Raw genomic sequence first — 20271 nt, forward strand, 5'->3', positions numbered from 1 at the left:
TTATCCATTGCCGTTAGCCATGAGCATGGCCTCGGTTCGCCGCTCACGTATCGGCTGTGTGCTGAAAGTTCGATCAGCGTCAAGTATCTCATCCATGAGAGTTTCGAGCAGATGTCATTCATGGATCAGCAAACTTTGAAGCGCCTCTATTGGCTGATCTATGCCAATCAATGCACCTGCGATATGCATGGCAGACAGTTACTGATCCTTCGTCATGCGCATGAGGCTTTCGGCCATCTACTTCCATTGGAGATAACCGATGAACAGCTACTAAGCGGCGCTGATGCAGGCTCAATGGAAAACGTGGGGCCATCTGTCTCCTATATCCCCGGGCTCAACGCACTCTCCAGGCTATTCATGATCTGGCATTCCAGCCAAGCAGTCACTACTCAGTCCATGGACAATCTATACGACCATATTGTGCAAGCTCAGCGATTGCTTGAAGACCTGCCACCAGAGCTTACGTGGCAACCGCCGCATAGGGAACAGTTCGCTTTCAACGTGCAGAAGGTCAACCTCAAGGTTACGCAACTGCACATCCGCTCAAATTTACTAGAGCAGATGAACGCATTAGCTAAATATCAGCACATGCGGGCCACTCCGGATGCTATCTTCAACGAGCGACACCGCGTGGTGGAGGAATTGCTCGACGTCCTGTACAACATGCCAGAAGAGGTGTTTGACGCTAATGGATATAGCATTGTGCCGAAGATCAGAGACATTGGCGGCGCGCTTCTTGATGAACTTCGAACCGGGCCGCAAGACCTAAATTTGCAGGCGAGTATCAATCTGGACAAGCTGCTAGCAAAGCTGGATAGTCTTGATCAGCGGATCATGGTGCAAGCAGCAAATGTTTGAGTCCATCCGCACCGGGACGATTCTATTCGGGTACCTACACTTTATCTCACCCTATACAAGCCGCGGAAGTTTATCTATCGCCATCCTCGTTCCCGACGACATCTCTTTAGCGCTGCGAAAAAAGCAGAAGGATGGTAGCACTTGAGGTTAACACCGCCCAGATTACTCAATGAATAGCCAACTGACAACCTATCCACTGAGCTACATGAGCGCGTCGCTGACTCTACTGCTGTTCGGAAGTCTCTTGAAATATGTCAGTCCTACTCAAGACTTTACGATCATGGCAGCGCTGATTTAAAGTAGGTGAAAAAAGGTTACGATTTGATGGAGATTGAATGAAGACATACACAATGCAGCACCGTATCTACTATATGCATACCACCAGGGCCTATCAATAGTCATCCTCGCCCTCTTCGAGACTGTAGGCCCAACATTCAGCAATGTAGGTATTAGCGGGGATAGTCACTACGATGGGGAAACCTCCATAGTCTGGCTCCTCATTCGGCATGATGAGGAACTTGCCACTTCTCGTCTCATCGCCCCCCAGTATCTTCAGTGTTGACAGCTCGCATGTCTCAGGGTTGACCTCCTTCTCTTCTGCATGCAGAATGCCCGTGAACGTCGACTTGGGGTTAGTACTCTTGAATGAGATACTGAAACCCCATCCGACACAAAGGAATTTGCCATCGCCCTGGTGTATGACCATACCTGCTCCAGGTCCTGGCTTTCCAAAGACGAAAGCACGCTCTATGATAACTTGGAAGTCACCCATGATCTTTGTTTGCGGTTTCTCGCTGCTCTTCTGGCCATCGACGAACTCGTCGAAGAAGAACCCCATCATGTCTTCAGGCCGGTTTGCTTGTGCTTCGAGAATCTGCTTTCGTAGTGAATGCATCAGGCCATAGGGCTTTGTGAAGGCGCTTTCAGATGCCAGAAGAGAGTCGATGCCGAACGGAGAGCAGCCCAGCGCGAGGAAGTTGGCATAGGCGCTCCAGATGCGGCGTGCACCCTTCTCTTCACGCCTTTGTTCGGGGATAAACAACGGCTGACCGCCATGTCGATAGTTCTGGCATGTCATATCGTAGTCGTGGAAGTACAGGTCTGGGCCAAGGAAGTCTAGACTGGGCGCATTGAAGGAGTAAACATCCATTGTGTGAGGAACCGGTCCGCCAGATGGATAAACACCAGGCTTGTGACCTCCGCCAACCATTACTGATGTATCGGTCAAGTCCAGCTCGGCTGGGTTATCGAGATTCAGCCAGGCATTGGCGTACATGGGGATCGGATATTCGGCTTTGCCGGCAGCAGCGACGTGATTAATGTACTTCGAAAAGGCGTCTGCCATGAACATCTCTTCAGCGTTGATGATGTCGTTGGCGCCGAACAGCTCGGTCCATGATGCCTCGCCTGCTTTCGCTGTGGTGATGTCAAACCGTTTCTTGAACTCTGGGTGCAGTTCGTCGCTTTTAGACTGAAGATGCTCGAGCAGTGCTTTCGGTACAGGTTCCTGGAATTTCTTTTCCGCGATCTTCGAGCGGTCCCTGGAATCGCCCATCAACCCAGTCTCATTCTGAACCTGCATCATGATTACAGTGCTGTGCTGCCCATCGAATTCCTTCAGATGTGTCATGAGCTTCGCGAACGCCTTTGCGTCAGCCGTCCATGCCGCCTCGCAGAAAGGGCTTATGAGTTCGACCGTCCTTCTCTTGCCTCCTGCTTCTAGCGCATGCACTCTAGGAAACCTCTTCACGTCTTTCTTCACCCACGCAGGTGCGTAAGTGCTGAGCGCATTCTTGAAGCTGCCAAACCAAAGTAGCACAAGTTTGATGTTGTTTTGGCGCGCCGCCAAAATCACAGCGTCGAGGTTCGAGAAGTCAAATTGACCTTCTACTGGTTCGATCTGCTCCCAGGGTACTGAACCGAGCAGCGTGTTGATGTGCATGTCGCGCACGTTCTGCCATATCTTTTCATCGGCCATGTATTTCGCGGAGCTGAGAGTGGAATTGTGTAGTTCAGCGCCGAGTATGAGGTAAGGTTCGCCATCAACGACAAGCTGGCTTGAGGTTTTGGTCTTGCGAAGGTGTGGAATTGACATCGTTGTTAGGATGTAGTCAACAAGTTGACGGCTGCTGTGAGTAAAGGCGCAAGATGATGTGGAAAACAGAGATACATGCTGGAGGGCGGGGGAGACGCATATTAATACCCTAGGTATGACGAAGGTCCGTCTACAGTACCATGTTACACGCAAAATCGTCGGAGTTATTCTGCATAGATTGAAAGTATGCTCAAATGGCCTTGCTTCAACCGTAGTGTCTGCTCCTAGCTTGCGCGTGCAGATGCGGGCAACGCTAACGGAAAAATACACGAGTCATATATCCGCCGCCAACAAAACCGCCCAGATGGCTTCCAACTTACTCCTGACATCCTCGTGGCGCTCTCTGGACGACTAGTAACGCAGAGCTAAGCCAGTACCCCCACCACCACCACCATCACCCCCCATCTTGTCATCGTCGTCCTTTCGGTACCGGAAGCTCCGCGGCCTCTTCCTAGGCATGATCGGCTTGGATGGGTCGGTCCTGGGGACATGTCCTGCGCGAACGATGTTCTCGTACCACTCCTCATCCTGGCGATGTGCTCTCAGACAACTGACTCGCTTGCATTGTCCAGTCTCGTAGTCCCTGCATTTGGCCCTTTTGCAGACGCGGTTGGAGTTGGCGCAGTTGTTGCAAGGCTCTCCCGGGTCACATCGGAGCTTGTGTTGATAGCAGTCGATGCATACTATCACGCGCTGCTCTTCCGAGCTGTACATCAATTAGCGGAGATACTGGTGGTAGCGTGGCGCCTACTTACTTCGTTTCATCAAAAGTCCGCTTGGTACCATGAGTCGAGGCGGCGACGTCGTCCTCTGATAGATCGTTAGTGATGTGGTCCAAGTAGTTTGGGGAAGACATGCTGTTCTGACCTTCCGAATGCGAACTCGAACGTGATTTGTAGATCTCTGGATGATGGATTGGCGCGTCGGGTAGGGCAGCTCTGAGCGCTTCGTCTTCGGTAACGACTGCTCCCATGTCGCCATCGCAGCTTCCACCATCCTTGTCTCCACCATCTCCTTCCAGGAACTTGCACTTGAGGACCACGAGCTGCATGTCGCCTTCAAGAACCCTCCGCTTCTGCTCCGATTCCGTCAGATGCTTCCTGAGATTGATCACCTCTTGTTTGGTCGCAGTGTGTGCGATTCTCTCTTCGCAGAGCTCCTTCTCGAGAGCGTCGGCTCGTGATGCGACCATGATTGATTGGGTTGGGGCGGCGAGGAATGAGCGAAGTTGGTGTAAATTTGCAAATGTGGGATTGATCTGTTTGCTCGCAGTGTCGAAAAGGCGGAGCTAACCTATTGAGGAAATAATCCTACTCTCCTTCACTGCTCACACGCGGTCCCTGGATCCTCTAGGCTCCAGCGCACGCACTACGGAGATCACGTGAGTGATCGCTAGCGTAGAAGTATATCATCTCGCCCGCCCCTCCTCTTCTTCCTTCTTTTCTTCTTCTTCAGGAGAGACAGTCTCCGGCATAGTTCGCTTCGGCCGAAATTGCGGATTTCGACAAGACTTCACTCGACCAGTACCCCGACCAACTCAAGCGCATTCGAGCACTGCCAGAGCACCTGGTGCGCCTCGTCGCTACTTGTATGGATCCGCGTACAGTACGAGAACGACGAGCGGGTCATGATCGCGACCGTCCGGCGCAGTAGTCCGCTCCTCTCGTTGCCCAGAGCTACGTCATCTTGATGACATGTTCGATCCTGGACGAAATACTTACCAAGCATTCAGCGGATCCGGCGTTCTGGTAAAAATTAACGTTGGGGATGTTGGGTGTTTGGGTTGACATCTCTAGTAGATGACGTGAGCGTTCGGACCATCGTGGACTGCTTACCATTTTTGATCACCCTCTTACCAATGAGACAAGGTCTTGAATGGAAGATAGGAAGCGAGGAACTGACAATACCGGGTTCACTTACGGCCCACCTTATCTTTTCATCGATGTCCGCGCTTTATGCGTGGAGTTGAGGAAGAGACAAAAACTGTGCGTACTTGAGAGACCACTGAGAAGAAGAGAAGTGAACTCGTCCGTCGTTGTAAGTTGTTGACGATGCTCATTGACTGCAAAAGACGAGAAAGTAGATATAGGAAAAGAAGATACTTTCGCAAGACGTTGATGAACTCACATCCTTTTCACTGAGCGGATGGGAACTGTATCCTCCCGTGCCTTCATCATTATAATTTTTAATATGTTCATGTGTCCATCGGGATTCCTTTGTCGGCGTCAAGCAAAGCTGTTGTGCTCACTCCGTGACCTAGAACATGCTTGTCGTCGTTTGGATATCTTGGTTGGATCTGGGCAAGTGAGTATCACATCTGTCATCTTGCCAATATCTTCATTCCAGCCATATGACAAGTGTTCTCCACAGGAAGTTGCGACCACACAGCAGTCTTTAAGCAGGTACTCCAGCACATACCAAATTGTTGACATTGCCTTCACTCCTCAATACGTTGCTGTTAACCGCCCAATGATATAATCCCCACTCATGACATCCTCGTAGTTCCTGCCTTTCTCGTATGTGCCTGGTATAGCCTCGATCTTGCGGTCGTAGTTCGGGTTGCAGAAGTAGGCTATCGAGTATCGCGGTGGGTATTCGTCCTTGTCCGCATCCTCCGGTTTCGGTGGTGGCTCCATGACGCGGTGCTTCGTTGACTTGATGGTGTCGTTCGACCAGCGTGCTAGTAAGTCGCCAGCGTTGACGACAATGGTGTCTTCGATAGGCGTAGCGTTGACGAAGGTGCCTTTGGGGGAGCGGACCTGAAGACCGCCGCGGGCGTCTTGGAAGAGGAGTGTTATAGAGCCTGTCGTCGTGTCAGTCAGATCCTATTGGCAAGTGGTAATGACCATCATACCGTAATCGCTGTGCTCTCCAGCGCGCACCTGCTCCTGCCCGTCGTTCCTCTTGAAGATGCTCTTCGACACACCCGGGTAGTGCAGCAGCCTCAGCGTGTTGTCGCCCGCATCCGTGAAGCCGTCGAACCATTTCTCGTCGATGCCCATACCTAGCGCAATAGCACGCATGACCTGCATGTGAAGGTCCTTGCATGTCTCGAAGAAGCCCATCATCTGCTCCTTGAATTGCGTCGCCTCGTCGTCCCCACTCGGCCACATGTTCGGCATCTCAGGCTGGTCGTCGCGTCCAATCTCCATGCTCTCCTTCAGATCAGGCACCAAGGCGCGCATCTCCGCTTCTGTGCCTGTCTCTTCCAGTACTACCAGCTTCTCCCGTCCTTGTGTGACATAGCCGCGGTTGGCGGCCGCCGAGTACCATGCCAACTTGTCTTTTTGCTCTTTTGGCCGGGCGAAGAACTTGGCGGAGTGCGAGAATACGGTGGATACGGTCGAGGGGGATATGCCGTGGTTCTTTAGGTAGATGAAGCCGGCGTTTTGGAAGCCCTTGAGGACGGCGTCGGCGGTTTGCTTCTTCGCGTCGGCGTCGCCTGAGAGGAACACCGAGAAGTCGATGAGCTAAGCATTATTAGGTGCTGTTCGGAATATCTGAAAGAATATGAAGTACCGGAATCTCCAGGTCGTCCTGCGAGACGGCTGATGTGATGTTCGCCATGTCGTCACTCCTCGTCGCGTCGTTTTGGTCCGAGCTTGGAAGGGGGTGCAGAAGAACAGCTGTTGTAAAGACACACTCGCGCGATGGAAAGAGAGGCTTGGATATCAGGCGATTTACGCGTCGGCGGCCATCTCCGACGTAGTTCAGCCATGATGGCACAGTTCGGTGTTGTAGGCGGGGCTGTTGCCGAACACAGAAGGTGTACACGAGCGCGATAAGGCTAATGGTGGGGTCGCTTGGCTGGAACCTCAACACCACGCTTGCATCGTGATATCCATCTCCGCCCATCCTACAGCCGTCTTGACGACATCGAGCTCAAGCCGTGTTGATATCCAGTCGGTTGGTGGGCCTGCGCCGATTGCTCTCTCGTTTCTCGTACTGGCAGTTTGGATACGTCATCGTCATTGTTGACATCGGTTGACTACCATGTCAGAGAATATTTTGTTGCTTGATCGTATGCATGAACACAACATGCTTGGGTCACTCAGAATGAATTATCTGAATCTGAGCATTCAAAGCTCATACAGCCTGTCTATTCAAGTCTCATTGCATCGTGTATAGTGTCCACACTTTCTATATCGCGTCAACTGCATTACATCATCCTATAACGCACCTAGCGCAACGCCAGTCTGAAGCATCAAATTATCAACACCACCCTCTACCACGTCCAGCGGCGCAACAAGAGCCATCTGACTCCAGCTAAAGAGCGTGTTGCGACCCCCATATACGAACACCTCGAACCGACCCGCGAATGTATCATTCAGCCAGACCCGACTACCGCTAATCATGTCGGTCTCAATGCGCAAATTTGCGGGCAGTGTAATTAGAATTGCTTCGTGGGAAGATGTCGTCTGGTTGGTCCATATGCGACCCGGATGTCCAGGGTCGTGCCCATCAAACAGAGATACGGAACGTAGAGGATACTCGAAGCCATCGGCTGTGGTAAACATGAGTGTTGTAATGCTATCACTGGAGTTGTTTGGAAGAGTAGCGATAGAGAGCGAGGTATCAGGGCCGGTCAAGGTGAAGGATGAGGATATGTTCAGGGTTAGGGTGTACGGTGGTCCGTATGAGCCCATATTCAACGTCGTGTTGCTGTTACTGGAGGATTTCTGTGTCCATGATACCAGCGCTGAGCTTGACGAACCTACGTTTGTGTTCGCAAAACGGCGATCTAGGTTCTGTCCCGGGGCTTTAGTTGCCTAGTAAACATTCGTTAGCCACCAGATCAAGATGCAGTTAATCCACATTTCGCATGAACATACCAAAAGCGCAATGCTATCCGCCAACTCCTCCGGGGCGATCTTTGCACCTCGCGCACCGGCCCATGCACGCGCCGCCACGACAGGTATACCCTCTCGCATCGCATAGTAGGCTTCGAGCTGCGTAGTCGCATCCGCACCATTATCGTTCCAAGCTGCAAGAACAGCGCCTTTGTTGCCGCTAGCCCTGGGCTCCAGCTGCTCTGTGGTATTGACTGGATTGTAGAGCGATGGTTCCCACTGCCATCCTGGTACACTGGCAAAGTTCATCGTGCGCGTGACGTTATAGAACTGCGGGTACGGCGCCGGAAGAATGGGCATGTGGTCGTTCTTGAGACTCATGTATGCCCACCAATCCTCTGAGTTGATCATGTCGTATCCATCATCCTGGAGCTCAAGAGGGTCTGATTGACCGTACTGCCAATGTTGTATGATGATGTCTTTTGAGATGCGGAGGTTCTCGGATGGCTCGTAAGTACCCCATATGCGTACGCGTTTACCAGAAGTATTGTTGATGAAGTCGGCCATCTCGTTGACGAAGTCGATGTAGTCGTCCGCTAGCTCGGAATCGTACTCATCAGCGCCGATATGTACCTCCTTGGTTTGAAACCATGGGAGGAACTCAGACCAGATGGCTTTGACTGTCGGGATTGCGTCCGGATGGCTCAGGTTGAGCAGGTCCTTCTTTGCTAGCGCTAGCTCAGGCTTCCATTTCGTAATCGCTAGAGCATGGCCTGGGGCTTCGATCTCGGGGATGACGGTGACACCACGTTGTGCGCAATGATGTTGGAAGTCTTCGAAGTCGGCGCGTGAAAGTGTCTCATTTGGACGCTGGATGATAGCCTGCAATTCCACGTTTTCTTCCGGATACAGCGAAAAGTGCGAGAATACGTCTTGCCACGTCTCATTGCGACCACGGTTCAAGGGATAATTGTCGCTAGAGTGATAGTGGAACTCTGACATTTTGAAGAAAGAGGCATATGTGCACAGCTCTTTCAGGAAGTTCTTATCGTACCACTTACGACCCGCGTCGAGCATGAACCCTCGTGTGCTGTATGCAGGCGCATCGACTATCCGACCCGCCACAAGAGAGCCGTTGTCGATCAAGAGCTTCTGCAGTAGGGTGCGCGTTGCCCAGAACATGCCTCTCGCACCTGCTCCGCCTATGTATACAGTACCGTTGGTCACTTCAAGCTCGTATCCTTCTTCTGTAGGCTGACCATTATCGTATGTCAATGAGTGATTGCTGTCTCGAATCGGGCCGATATGAATACCAGTGAGTGGGAAGTCGTCTACTTGCTCCAGAGTCCAGGAACCACCAAATAGTGATGAGATGTCGGTGCGGAACGTTTCAGCGAACTCATAGGCAGTTGGTGGTATGAGCGTTAGACCTTCAGAGTCTTTCTTTGTGGCGAAACTTCTGTCGACGTATATCTTTCTCGCGGCCGTGCCGATAGAGAAGCCGAAGTCATCGCTGTTGCTGTAGCGTGGTAAGACAGGCGGAAGAGGCTGTAGCGCGGTAACGAGGCGGATCAACTGCGACAACACCAACATCAACATTGTCGTTACGAGACGATACAAAAGATCGCGCACTCAATTCGGTGTCGTGGACATATCACAGCATTAAGATACCATGTCTTGGCCGTTTGTTACTCGCCCCGCTTCTGCAAGGCCGATGTAACCTCCGCAGGGAGCACAAATGGCGGCAAATGATAAGGAGTGCAAGCCGAAAAGAGGAGTCATCTTGGCAATCAAGCGGAACGGCGGTGATGAATACGAAGGGACGCGTTGTCGCAAGATATGACTTGTTGTCAGCTCTAAGGACGTATGCGATAAGTTCGCCTGGGAACGGCCTAAACCATTTCAGGAAGAATGTGTCCCTAGGCTATGGTACCGCGACGGTGCATACAATACAGCGATGACAGGCTATACCGTATCGCAGAGAGGGTCTCCACAGTATCAACTCCACGCCCGTTCGTTTGCTCCCTTGCGTAGGACATCTCTCGCCTTTCTTTTCCAAAGACATCATGAGGTCATAGACCGGCCGTATGTCGAGGCTCTCTAGGTGATGCCGTAAGCTCATCAGATCGTGATAGCAAGCAACGCTTGAGCACAGTTGGCGGGAATGGGTTGCGTATAGAATGCAGACGACATCGGAGTAGTGACAAGACGTGAGCGACAGAAGTGATGTGATCAGGGTGGAAGGTGTTCAGGAAGCGCTAGCCAGATGAGCGAAGTTTAGCGCATCGGAGAAAATCTGCGTCTGTACCGACTTCGACCGGCAGTCGCGCACCCTCAACCACACATCGAAAGTTCACATCATGTATCAATAGCATTGGCATTTCCAGGCGTTCTCATTTCTCATTTCTCCCTCAAAGATGGATCGCCATCAGCGCGTCGTTGCGCAAGTCGCGTCCAAAGTCAAGGATTACTTTACGCGCAAAGAGCCCTTCCGGATATCTCACGGCTCGACAAACAGCACGCGTCCGAATCTCAAGAAGCACGTCGTAGATATCAGCGCTCTTCGGAATGTCATAAGCGTTGATACGGAAAGCAAGACAGCTCTTGTCGAGCCAAACGTACCTATGGATCGGCTTGTAGAAGCTACGCTACCGCACGGTCTTGTGCCACCCGTCGTGATGGAGTTCCCTGGTATCACTGTTGGTGGCGGGTATGCGGGCACAGCTGGCGAGAGTAGTAGCTTTAAGTTTGGGTTCTTCGATCGCACTATCAATGAGGTAGAGATGGTCATGGCCGACGGTGAGGTCGTCAAAGCTAGCGAAAAGAAGAATGAGGACCTGTTCAGAGGCGCTGCTGGCGCTGTCGGTACCTTGGGGGTTACTACGCTTGTCGATTTGAAGCTCATCGAGGCCAAGAAATATGTCAAGACAACATACTATCCTACACGTAGCGTTGCTCAAGCTGTCAAGGAAGTCGAAGACCATACACGTGGTGAGAAAGGCGAGAGGAACGACTATGTTGATGGCGTCTTGTTCAGCAAGGAATACGGTGCGATCGTCACAGGTGAAATGACAGATGATCTGCCACCCAACACTAAGCCGCAGACTTTCAGTAACCCGTGGGATCCGTGGTTCTATCTGCATGTTGAAGCCGCTACACGGAATTCTACCAAGCCAGTGGTGGAGTACATCCCCTTAGCTGAGTACATGTTCCGCTACGACCGTGGTGGCTTTTGGGTCGGTCGGTCGGCTTTCAGCTACATGCGCTTTCCCTTCAACAAGTACACTCGCTGGTTCCTGGACGACTTCCTCCATACGCGCATGCTTTACCGAGCTCTTCATGCGTCCGGTATTGCGACACGCTACATCGTCCAAGATATGGCTTTACCCTACCCTAACGCCGAAAAGTTTATCGATTACACCGACAAGACGTTCGACATCTGGCCTCTTTGGCTCTGCCCGTTAAAGCAAAGCCCCCAACCGACTATGCACCCTCACACCAAAGGCGCGCTGAAGTCAGACCAAATGCTCAATATTGGTCTTTGGGGTTTTGGTCCTAAAGATCCTGTCACCTACTTGCAGAAGAACCGCGCGCTTGAGAAGACGCTTGGCGAGATGGGCGGTATGAAGTGGCTGTATGCGCAGACCTACTATAGCAAAGACGACTTCTGGGCACAATTCGACCAGAAGTGGCACCAAGGGCTGAGGAAGAAGTACAACGCCGAGATGCTGCCTGAGGTGTATGACAAAGTGCATGTCGATATCGAGAAGTACACGAGTATGGCAAATAAGGATATAGGTTTGAAGCTGAGAGGTATCTGGCCATTAGGCGGGTTTTGGGGCATCTGGAAGGCCATTCAAAGCAAGGACTATATGATCGCGCGCAACTCAACGTGGAGGTCGAGAAGCTGAAGAAAATCTCTTCTGAGAGCAACAAAGTCATATTGAATTTGCATTAGTCAAAAGACCCTGTTGGGACGATTTGTGCGACGTCGAAGAGGCTCCAGTGCAAAGCTTGCTGCCTGCCTAAAACTTGCTCACACCAACCTCTCAACATCCACAATACCACAACACCTACACTCCTCTCCATCCAACATGAACGCCTTCCCTATCGCTCCTTCGCTCGTGTTTACGGATATGTTCCGCATGGCGGTCGTCCACTTGATATTCAACATCCCACTGAACGTACTGGACGAGACTGCCGAAGCCGTCATGCGCGAGGTGACCGCCAATATCGACGCGGACCCACACAAGCTGAAATACACGGTCGAAATTATCTACGCGAGTGCCATGGAGGACAGGAACTGGGTATACGTCGCAGTCAAGCTGCTGAACTATCTCTGCCTTCTTATCCCAGCAACACTGGCCGACCCAAACGTACTCCCCGATGGCAACAACAAGCTACGCTCCGGCGCGCGTCTCGTCCAACACTACGTCTACCAGCGCTCGCTAGACGACTTCGTCGCCGATATGCAGAAAGCCGCATGGTGCCAACCGCGCATGTGGCTCCTCGCTGAACTAGGTAAGTCTTGCCTCTACGAAGTGCATGTGGGACATATAGTGACTTCGTACCTCTACCTCTGAAGCCGACGCAAATTCATCACCTCTTCTCATGTCACATAAGACAAACATCTGGATCCTAGACATGATGGTCAATGCAGAGCATCTGTACAGCAGCAACAATGTCGACCTCTTCAGCGAGTACGTGGAGTTCATTGCGCGTGGACTGGATGAGAATCCTACTACTGAATCGGAGCTCACACGGGTTCTGGAGAAGGTGCGGGAGCGCACAGTGATGGCGGATGAGGATCTCATGTCAAAGATCAAGGTTACGGGACTCATCGCACTGAGGGAGAAGGGTTGGGCCATGTGAAAGCAAAGATCTGACATAACGCAAATTGTGGAAGGCTTGATTATCATACACGGTTGGCGGACAGGTTTGGCGTCTTGTACTATAGAAGCACATCGGATAGTTGGTTGCTGCGATTATTCTCAGCAGCCAATGTACTACTACCATGTGTCACTATCGTAGCCGCACCTTCGCCGCCAGTGTGCTTGACCCTGACCCTGCGCCCAACGCCAAGCCTTCATCCTTTGCTCCTGCCTACTGTGTCGAGTCGCACCACCTCGACGCGTAGAATTATCTCGCACACATTACTGATCTCACGCGTCCAGGCATTACAACAAAATGGCTGCAGCTACGTCGTCACCTGTCGACGTGTCCGCGCAGCTTCCAAGCGACGTATACCAAGAGCATTTCGATTTCATTGACGCTGTCCGCGACATCGTTGCCTCCATCGATGGTCAGACCCCGGACGGCGTGGTACGCGCCCAAGTCGAGCTGATCCTAGCTCTTGTCGGTAGAGACTTACTGAAACTTCACCGCCTCGTTGAAGTCGTCAACGCCAGGATTGTGAGTCGATCGAGCTGGGCCATAGCAATAGGCGTCAAGTTCTACAGGTAAGATATCAGTCATGATGTAATAAGTCCACGGCTAAGTTGACGGCACTAGGGCACTCTTCACCGCAATCGATCCGAATCTGGAGCTCGACGTCTTCAACGTTAAGAGGACCACGGGCGCTGACATCGCCGGCGTGTACATTCTTGAAGTTGCTAGACAGTTCACTGCCAAGTCAGAATGGGCACCTGGATCTGTCAACGTACTGGAGTTCTCACTGTGCCTTCTCAGAGCCTCTTCGATCGGACAACGCGGTTTGGTTATAGCGAAGAAGCTGGGTTGCGGTCTATTGGAGAAGATGGCTACGTCACCCTACCTGCCGTTTTACAACAACTACGACAACTTCTCTACATTCGCTTACAAAGTTATCCCTCTGCTTGACACCACAGATGCGAACTCGAAATCTAGCCGCGTATCAGACATCCTACAAGCTTTGAAAGAGGCAGAATATGAAAGGACGAATGAGGATAAGGCCGAACTAGAGCTCATGTGCCATGAAATGGGACGGTCCGACCTCTACCAGAAACATACGGAGGACACTGTGGTCGAGCATATAGACTCTCCTGAGTTCGATTACGTATACAGCCAGGGCCGATTCAGCCTCGTTCCACTTCAGAAGCTCGACCAGGAGATCAAAACTAGCTGGAAGCTGTTCACCACAACACCGGCTTGGGAATTGCCAGCTATCGAACGTTTGCTCAAGAGCATCTCCGAAGCCATGAAGATTGACGCTCCAACATGGGTACAGACCGTTACGCTCGACATGATAGAGGTCATAATGCAGTCAGAGCATCTTTTCTTGAACCAGAACCTGCAGATACTGGTCGGCTTTATCCGTTCTGTTGCGCCGGCGCTTGACGATATGGCTGATACTCATCAATGTGGTCGATTGACGGCTCTGCTACATGATCTCAGTATTCATAGCTGTGTGCAGTCAGTACAGGATCGCGATGCCATCGAGGTTCTCCGCCGAGACCTGGGTAGAATCGTGCGACGTCCTACAACACAGCCTGCGGGCGATGGGCTTCAGGAAGATGAGCTTTCGGGGGCTGTCTCCAAGCTCGATATCGACTGATATATTCGTACGGGAACGTGGGTTCAGATCGCTCGGGCCGGTTGTTTCGACGTACAGAGGATTGGCAAGAAAAGGAGGAAGGTTTAGCTGGCAATGGTTATCGCGGTGGACAAGAGCGAGTGTATCTGGAGCGACAGTCCTTTCGCACTCCTGATCGGGTCTTTGCGATGCTCAATTTCCGTGTGCAAATGCTGTACATGCTCATCTGCTTCGGACGTCTAAAATCCGCCAATTCGAACAAATGCTCCGATCAACTGGTCGTCCATGTGCGCCGCTTTCGAACGTGCTCAAGTAATCCGAACTGCCATCTGCTCTCAATGAGAAGTGGGGAGCTACTGCCCATAAGGCGCAAAAGGAGACCGGGCTGTAGTCGGGTCAAAGGCGCATGCTGTTCTTCCTTGACGAAGAGGTTGGGTCTGGTGGGGACTGTAGGGGATCGGCAAACCTCTAGCGGATTACGTCAGATGGTCAATGCATGTCGCGCACCTTACGCGTGCCCACAATCCCATCGCGCGCACTGCCAGCTTTAACATCGTGATCTTTAAGCGGTCTGGACTGCACCTCATCGCATGCACACTTCATTCATGACGACACGCGTACCCACAGACTGAGCTCACTAGTGGACGAATTGAGCGGATGAGTACGGATCCTCTGCCGAAACGAGCCGCCACGCTATGACGATGATCATCCACCCTGCTGCAATTTCGATAAACATCGTTTGACAAACCATTTCTCTGGGGAATCGTATCAGTAACACCTGCGCATACCAAATTACCCATCATCCATATCGACCGAGCCTCATCCCCGTCTTGAGCGCAGCGACATCCCCTGATCACCTGCACAACTAGCTGCGGCTGTCTCCACTATGGCGGAACGAGAAACGAAGAAAGGTGGCTTACGCGCCATGTTTGGCATGCGATCAGGGAAACAACCAAAAGAGCCGGCTACGCGGAAGAAACTTTCCAAGAAGGGATCACGAAGCGATATGCTCGGAAAGCTTGACTCAACCACCAACGTGACGATCCCCAACCGCCAAGATTCTGGCAGCTTCACGAACGAGAGAACCGATCTCTCAGACAACAGTTTTGGCTTACCTACCAATGAAGATATCACTGGTCTCGCACCGCATGCGTTGCGTGATCATCCATATGCTGCTGTTAATGCTCTGATGGATACCAGCAACGCCTACCTACAACCTGGGCAACAACCGGCCGATTACCGCCGCAACTCAGAAGGACAACCACAATATGCCGCACCTTTGTATCAATCACACAGCTCGAGATCGGCATCAATACCACAGTCGGGCAATGAACAGACTCTACCATACGCGCCATCGAGATCGCAGCCTTCAAAGCTGACCAAGTCTCATCGCGCGCCTTCAAAGCATGTCAGGGTCGATGATATTCTTGACAAAGACACCGGAGAAAGGAAAGATTTGACAGACATGATGCATGCTTTCACATACATTGATGGTGTCGATACAATCGAGGAAGAACGAGATGATGTATCTTTACTCTATGATCCTACGAAGCCTGACGGAACAGCGTTACTCGGCAGCGCATCACCTGAAGTATGGCTCCATGTTGCAGACTTCCTATCCCCACTCGACGTCGCCAATCTATCCTCTACATGCCGGACCATGTACGCTCGACTAGGTAGACACCCATACAAATTGCTCATGGATCCGCGCCATCGGCCGCAACGGCTCGACTTTCTACTTTCCATGGACCACAAGATGCCACGCCATCTTTTCTGTTTCCCATGCGCACAGTGGCATTTGCGCATTCAGCCTGGTATGGAGACAATGAAACCTCCCAATGTTCTCAATCCACTCTTTGAGTGCCCCAACCGAACCAACGTTCACATTCCTCCACCAAGGCTCCGTATCAGCGATGGTCGCACATTACCGTTCGCATTCGCTCAACTAGCCCGACGCCATTGGGCCTACGGCGCAGATTACGGTATTCCTCACCAGTCGCTAGGCCGCCGTTGGAAAGACACCTATTCGACCTGGAGGCATGATTCTACCTATCACATTACCGATAAAGGTCACCTATTGATGCGCATCCGATCGCAACAGTACGTAGAAGGGGGTATGACAGATGCAGCAAAGCGTATGCTTTTGTTCAGCCGTGGAGACTTCACCCCCTACTTCAGCGTTTGCGCACATTGGAAGCACGGGCTGCTAACATCGATACCTAAATGCGCATTGTCGCATATTCCTCATACCCACGAATCTGAAACGACCGCACTTGACAAGTTCCGCGAACGCAGTATAGGAAAGAAGGCTGTTGGCATGGTCAATCTCTGTTCCATATGCCGACCGATGCGCCGATGTCCCAGATGCCCGACCGAATACCTATTCGAACTCAAACTCGTTGAAGATAAGAGTGTGCGCGGCAACGGCCCTGAACGCTTCAAGCAGGCTCTCATCGTAACGCGATGGAGCGATCTAGGCCCTGCGCGCAGCCCTGAGGACCCTGAATGGAGTGCCATCACTGGCGATAATCAGGAATACGACAGTTTCAAGGAGATTGGGCGAAGAGCTGTTAGTGGTGTTTTTGAGAGTGCGTTCACGGATACGATACCCGGGCAGCGGATCATGAGTATGAATCCTATGGACGTGAAGGCAAACGAAGAGAGCGGAGACTGGTATTAGTCGACATTCATGTAATGATTAATGTACGCGATAGCATGGTGATGTACAGACGACCCGCATAGCGCCTTAGCGAGCTCAGGATAGTGCATTCGTCAGAACCGCGCTCCCCTACAACCCTAATCTTCTACAAGGGTATCACATTGCGCCTTTAACCTACCCTCTACTCCACCACAAGCCCTCAACTCCTCTTCATGCATCGATCCCATGCTGTTACATGCTAAACCCCGTGCTTTGAGCAGCCTCAACGCTACACTGTGCACATGCGAAACACCACCCCAATGCATGCGCTCAACCACTACGCTCCGAAAATCTTGATAACACTTTTACGGTGCCCGTACCACCTTCCTACCCGTAACCTCATAACGCTGCAACTCCTGAAGAATCTTCGGAGAGTCGGCAAAGTCGTAAACTTCGACCTTCGGTGTGATCTTGCCCTGCAAAGCCATCTGTAGCAGCTCGTCCATTTGCTTGGCGCTACCGGTTGAGGATCCTCTGATGACAAGACCTGAGCATGTTAGCATGATGCTTAGCTGAATCGATATGGTGAAGACAAACCTCTGTTAGCGATATGGATCGGGCTCATAGGGAACATGAACGTATCCGGTGGAAGCCCCACGCAAACAAACACGCCACTGTTCCTCGCCAAAGCCGGAGCTTGGAGATACGCCCTTTCACTGCCTGCAACACAGATAACACCATGCGCACCCTCTCCGTCTGTCAGATCTCGCACGGCTTGCAACACATCTTGCTTGGCGTAGTCCACGAAAGCTACGGCGCCCATCTCCTTGGTCAGCTTCTCCTTCTCGGCACCACTGTCAATCGCAATGACTTTGTATCCCTTGATTGTAGCAATCTGCACACCGATATGTCCAAGACCTCCTCCAGCACCGATGATCGCTACGAAGTCACCGGGGTTGACCTCGGGTGTAAGTTTCGACACGGCGCCTGCAAGACTAAGACCTGCGCAGAGTAGTGGCGCTGCGATCTCGCTCTTGACTCCTTCCGGTATCATAGTAACGAATTCGGCATCTGCGACCACGTACTGCTGTAGAGTACCCCAGACACTTCTTCCAGTATTCTTCTGCTTGGCGCAGTGGTTCTCTTTGCCCTGCTTGCAGCTACTGCACGTCTTGCATGCGTTCCAAAGCCACTTTATGCCTACTCTCTTTCCCAGCAGATCATCTGACACTCCTTGGCCAAGCGATACCACAGTACCCACGCCTTCATGACCGGGCACTTCAGTGTATTTGCCAGGCGAAACGAGGTTGTGGCAGTCGCTGTGGCATATGCCGCTGTATTCGAGCTTTACGAGGAGTTCGCCGGCCGAAGGGGTTTGGACCTGTACATCGTTGCGGATCTGGAGGACGCAATCCGGACCGGGGTCTTGGATCCAGCCTGCGGTCTGCATTTTGGGGATTGACTCGGTCATTTCGTCGCGTTCAGGGGGAGGTGGGGGCGAGGTGGGATGCTGCTCTGCGATCGGCGCTGTTATTTCGGGGAAAGGAGACGGCTGTAGTATGAAGACAACGAGAGGAGGGCTCAGAATACAAACAGAAGCGTACGCAATAAGGAGAAAGAATTGAAAACGAAAGAAATGCCGATAAGCAATGAGCCGGACGGCAATAGTGTCCCAAGTGGTGACGATACCCCGCGGCAGCCCCACCATCGGCCTTCTCCGACACTACCAATCGGAGCGCGTCGACCTCCGCATCTTGGACACGGCTGCCTCATCCGGCTAAACATCACTCATGCCACTTCTCTACCTTCTTCTATCTTATCGAGGACAAATATCCGGAACATTAAAGAGTGAACAGATGAGAGAGATCATGGACGAAAGCACGGGTATCTTCGGGAGGGTGTCGTGGTGCATAAAGCTCTAGAGGGCTTCTGATATTGATCAAATGACTGCAAGGTCGGTGGCATTGCTTCAACGACTGTCTAATGTCGACATTACCTCATCCATCATCGCATCTGCGCCCATCGCTACTGTGCGATATCATCCTCTACCATCTGGTCAGATACAGATCGGTCCGCAGCAAGAGTTCTCAAGTCTCCTCTTCCTTGGGCGCCACCTCTTTGGCTTCTCCTTCGAGCCTCATCTTGGCAAGCATCTCATTGACGCTCTGTCCTTCGCCCTCTCCTGTCATACCCTCGTTATTCTCCCTTCTCGCAATCTTTGGTTCACCCTTGCTGCTCATAGCTTCTTCGTCTTTCTTCATCTGGACAACAGCCCACGAGTAAGACATGCTCTTCATCCAATTGCCGGAGCCTCGCTGTCTTGGTACATAGTTACCGTGTTTGTCCTTCGGGTTCCACTTGTCCCACAACATGTGAAGCAGCCCTTGGGAACCAGGCTTGAGGATTTGCAAGTGTTCTATCTCATACCATCCGATGAACTTGAATGATCGACTGGCACGTCCGACAGGCTGAGAGAAGACGGCGATTGGAGAGTAGTCGATGAGAACTCTCTCGTTGGGATGATCTGATAGCGGCTCAGTGGTGGCGGGCTCCAGTGTTCCACTCGATGAACTCTCCTCGTAATCCTCGTCTGCGAGTTCGCTGCTCGTCGGTAGCATGACACCTCCGTCCTCACCCGGTTCGTCTAATCGTTGTGTGGGTACTGCGATGGCGATTACTGATTTAGGCTCGGAAGAGGGTTTGGTTGCCGTGAGAAGGTTCAGGTTGCTCTTGACAAAGATGGCCCCGTCCTCGTCCCACTTCGGGTTCGCGCCATTGAACAACAGCACCCACGATAGACCGTTCGAATTCGCCGCTGACGAATGGAGGGTAGCGTTATGCGAATCTTCGGCGACGGCTCCGTCTCCCCAGAAGTAGGTGTGAATTTCCTGGACGGTGTACAAGTCGTCATCGAATCGTTCTTGCGGCCTTGAGCTGGGCACCACTGATGGTATTGCGACGGGTGTTGGTGGCGCGTCTGATACCGTTGTGGGTTCTACCTTCTTCCGAAGGTGTGGCGGTATGTAGACGCTCTCCATCTTGTCGTTGCTGTTCGCGGTTGGGAGTGGTGTCGATAGGTTGTGCGACGAATGGGTTGCTACGCGTCACATCATGGCCCCACTTCACGAGCCCACGTGGGCACGCGCCTCCTCCTCACTCCTCCCCTTCACCAAAAAGATCAAGTCGGGTTACGGACTACATGAGATCAATTGAAAGCGGAAGTCTCAACGATACGGGTGCCTGGTAGCTTCACAGCCATTTGTAGTGGACGACAGTAAGGTGTTGGTAGTCTGACTATCGACACACTCCTTGATCATCACTGAGATATACCTATGGAAAGACGATGTAGTTGCCTGAATACGTCATAACTCTAAGCTCT

The 20271-nt window shown here is 52.0% G+C and overlaps 11 protein-coding genes across 11 annotated transcripts; 5 read left to right on the plus strand and 6 right to left on the minus strand.

Annotated features, from left to right (window-relative positions):
* Positions 1–25: 25 nt before the first annotated feature.
* Positions 26–858, plus strand: J4E93_009018 (uncharacterized protein; the record flags this gene model as incomplete). The annotated part of the gene is made up of 2 exons (XM_049346912.1): positions 26–34; positions 199–858. The coding sequence occupies 2 exons, from the start codon at positions 26–28 to the stop codon at positions 856–858; spliced, it is 669 nt and encodes a 222-aa protein (XP_049195867.1).
* A 391-nt stretch (positions 859–1249) lies between these two features.
* Positions 1250–2953, minus strand: J4E93_009019 (uncharacterized protein; the record flags this gene model as incomplete). The annotated part of the gene is made up of 1 exon (XM_049346913.1): positions 1250–2953. The coding sequence occupies one exon, from the start codon at positions 2951–2953 to the stop codon at positions 1250–1252; it is 1704 nt and encodes a 567-aa protein (XP_049195868.1).
* A 351-nt stretch (positions 2954–3304) lies between these two features.
* J4E93_009020 (uncharacterized protein) lies at positions 3305–4145 on the minus strand (the record flags this gene model as incomplete). The annotated part of the gene is made up of 3 exons (XM_049346914.1): positions 3305–3659; positions 3709–3763; positions 3821–4145. 3 exons carry the CDS (start codon positions 4143–4145, stop codon positions 3305–3307), a joined length of 735 nt encoding a protein of 244 aa, XP_049195869.1.
* A 1252-nt stretch (positions 4146–5397) lies between these two features.
* Positions 5398–6520, minus strand: J4E93_009021 (uncharacterized protein; the record flags this gene model as incomplete). The annotated part of the gene is made up of 3 exons (XM_049346915.1): positions 5398–5756; positions 5808–6423; positions 6473–6520. 3 exons carry the CDS (start codon positions 6518–6520, stop codon positions 5398–5400), a joined length of 1023 nt encoding a protein of 340 aa, XP_049195870.1.
* Positions 6521–7122: 602 nt separating this feature from the next.
* J4E93_009022 (uncharacterized protein) lies at positions 7123–9342 on the minus strand (the record flags this gene model as incomplete). Its single annotated transcript, XM_049346916.1, has 2 exons — positions 7123–7722; positions 7786–9342. The coding sequence occupies 2 exons, from the start codon at positions 9340–9342 to the stop codon at positions 7123–7125; spliced, it is 2157 nt and encodes a 718-aa protein (XP_049195871.1).
* An 818-nt stretch (positions 9343–10160) lies between these two features.
* Positions 10161–11654, plus strand: J4E93_009023 (uncharacterized protein; the record flags this gene model as incomplete). The annotated part of the gene is made up of 1 exon (XM_049346917.1): positions 10161–11654. The coding sequence occupies one exon, from the start codon at positions 10161–10163 to the stop codon at positions 11652–11654; it is 1494 nt and encodes a 497-aa protein (XP_049195872.1).
* Positions 11655–11837: 183 nt separating this feature from the next.
* Positions 11838–12615, plus strand: J4E93_009024 (uncharacterized protein; the record flags this gene model as incomplete). Its single annotated transcript, XM_049346918.1, has 2 exons — positions 11838–12264; positions 12386–12615. 2 exons carry the CDS (start codon positions 11838–11840, stop codon positions 12613–12615), a joined length of 657 nt encoding a protein of 218 aa, XP_049195873.1.
* A 315-nt stretch (positions 12616–12930) lies between these two features.
* Positions 12931–14275, plus strand: J4E93_009025 (uncharacterized protein; the record flags this gene model as incomplete). Its single annotated transcript, XM_049346919.1, has 2 exons — positions 12931–13202; positions 13255–14275. 2 exons carry the CDS (start codon positions 12931–12933, stop codon positions 14273–14275), a joined length of 1293 nt encoding a protein of 430 aa, XP_049195874.1.
* An 865-nt stretch (positions 14276–15140) lies between these two features.
* On the plus strand, positions 15141–16934 carry J4E93_009026 (uncharacterized protein; the record flags this gene model as incomplete). The annotated part of the gene is made up of 1 exon (XM_049346920.1): positions 15141–16934. The coding sequence occupies one exon, from the start codon at positions 15141–15143 to the stop codon at positions 16932–16934; it is 1794 nt and encodes a 597-aa protein (XP_049195875.1).
* A 323-nt stretch (positions 16935–17257) lies between these two features.
* J4E93_009027 (uncharacterized protein) lies at positions 17258–18363 on the minus strand (the record flags this gene model as incomplete). Its single annotated transcript, XM_049346921.1, has 2 exons — positions 17258–17439; positions 17490–18363. 2 exons carry the CDS (start codon positions 18361–18363, stop codon positions 17258–17260), a joined length of 1056 nt encoding a protein of 351 aa, XP_049195876.1.
* Positions 18364–18979: 616 nt separating this feature from the next.
* On the minus strand, positions 18980–19930 carry J4E93_009028 (uncharacterized protein; the record flags this gene model as incomplete). Its single annotated transcript, XM_049346922.1, has 1 exon — positions 18980–19930. One exon carries the CDS (start codon positions 19928–19930, stop codon positions 18980–18982), a length of 951 nt encoding a protein of 316 aa, XP_049195877.1.
* Between the last annotated feature and the right edge of the window lie 341 nt (positions 19931–20271).

Source organism: Alternaria ventricosa (assembly GCF_023758065.1).
Source record: "Alternaria ventricosa strain BMP 2768 chromosome Unknown scaffold_19, whole genome shotgun sequence".
NCBI classification, from domain to species: Eukaryota; Fungi; Ascomycota; class Dothideomycetes; order Pleosporales; family Pleosporaceae; genus Alternaria; species Alternaria ventricosa.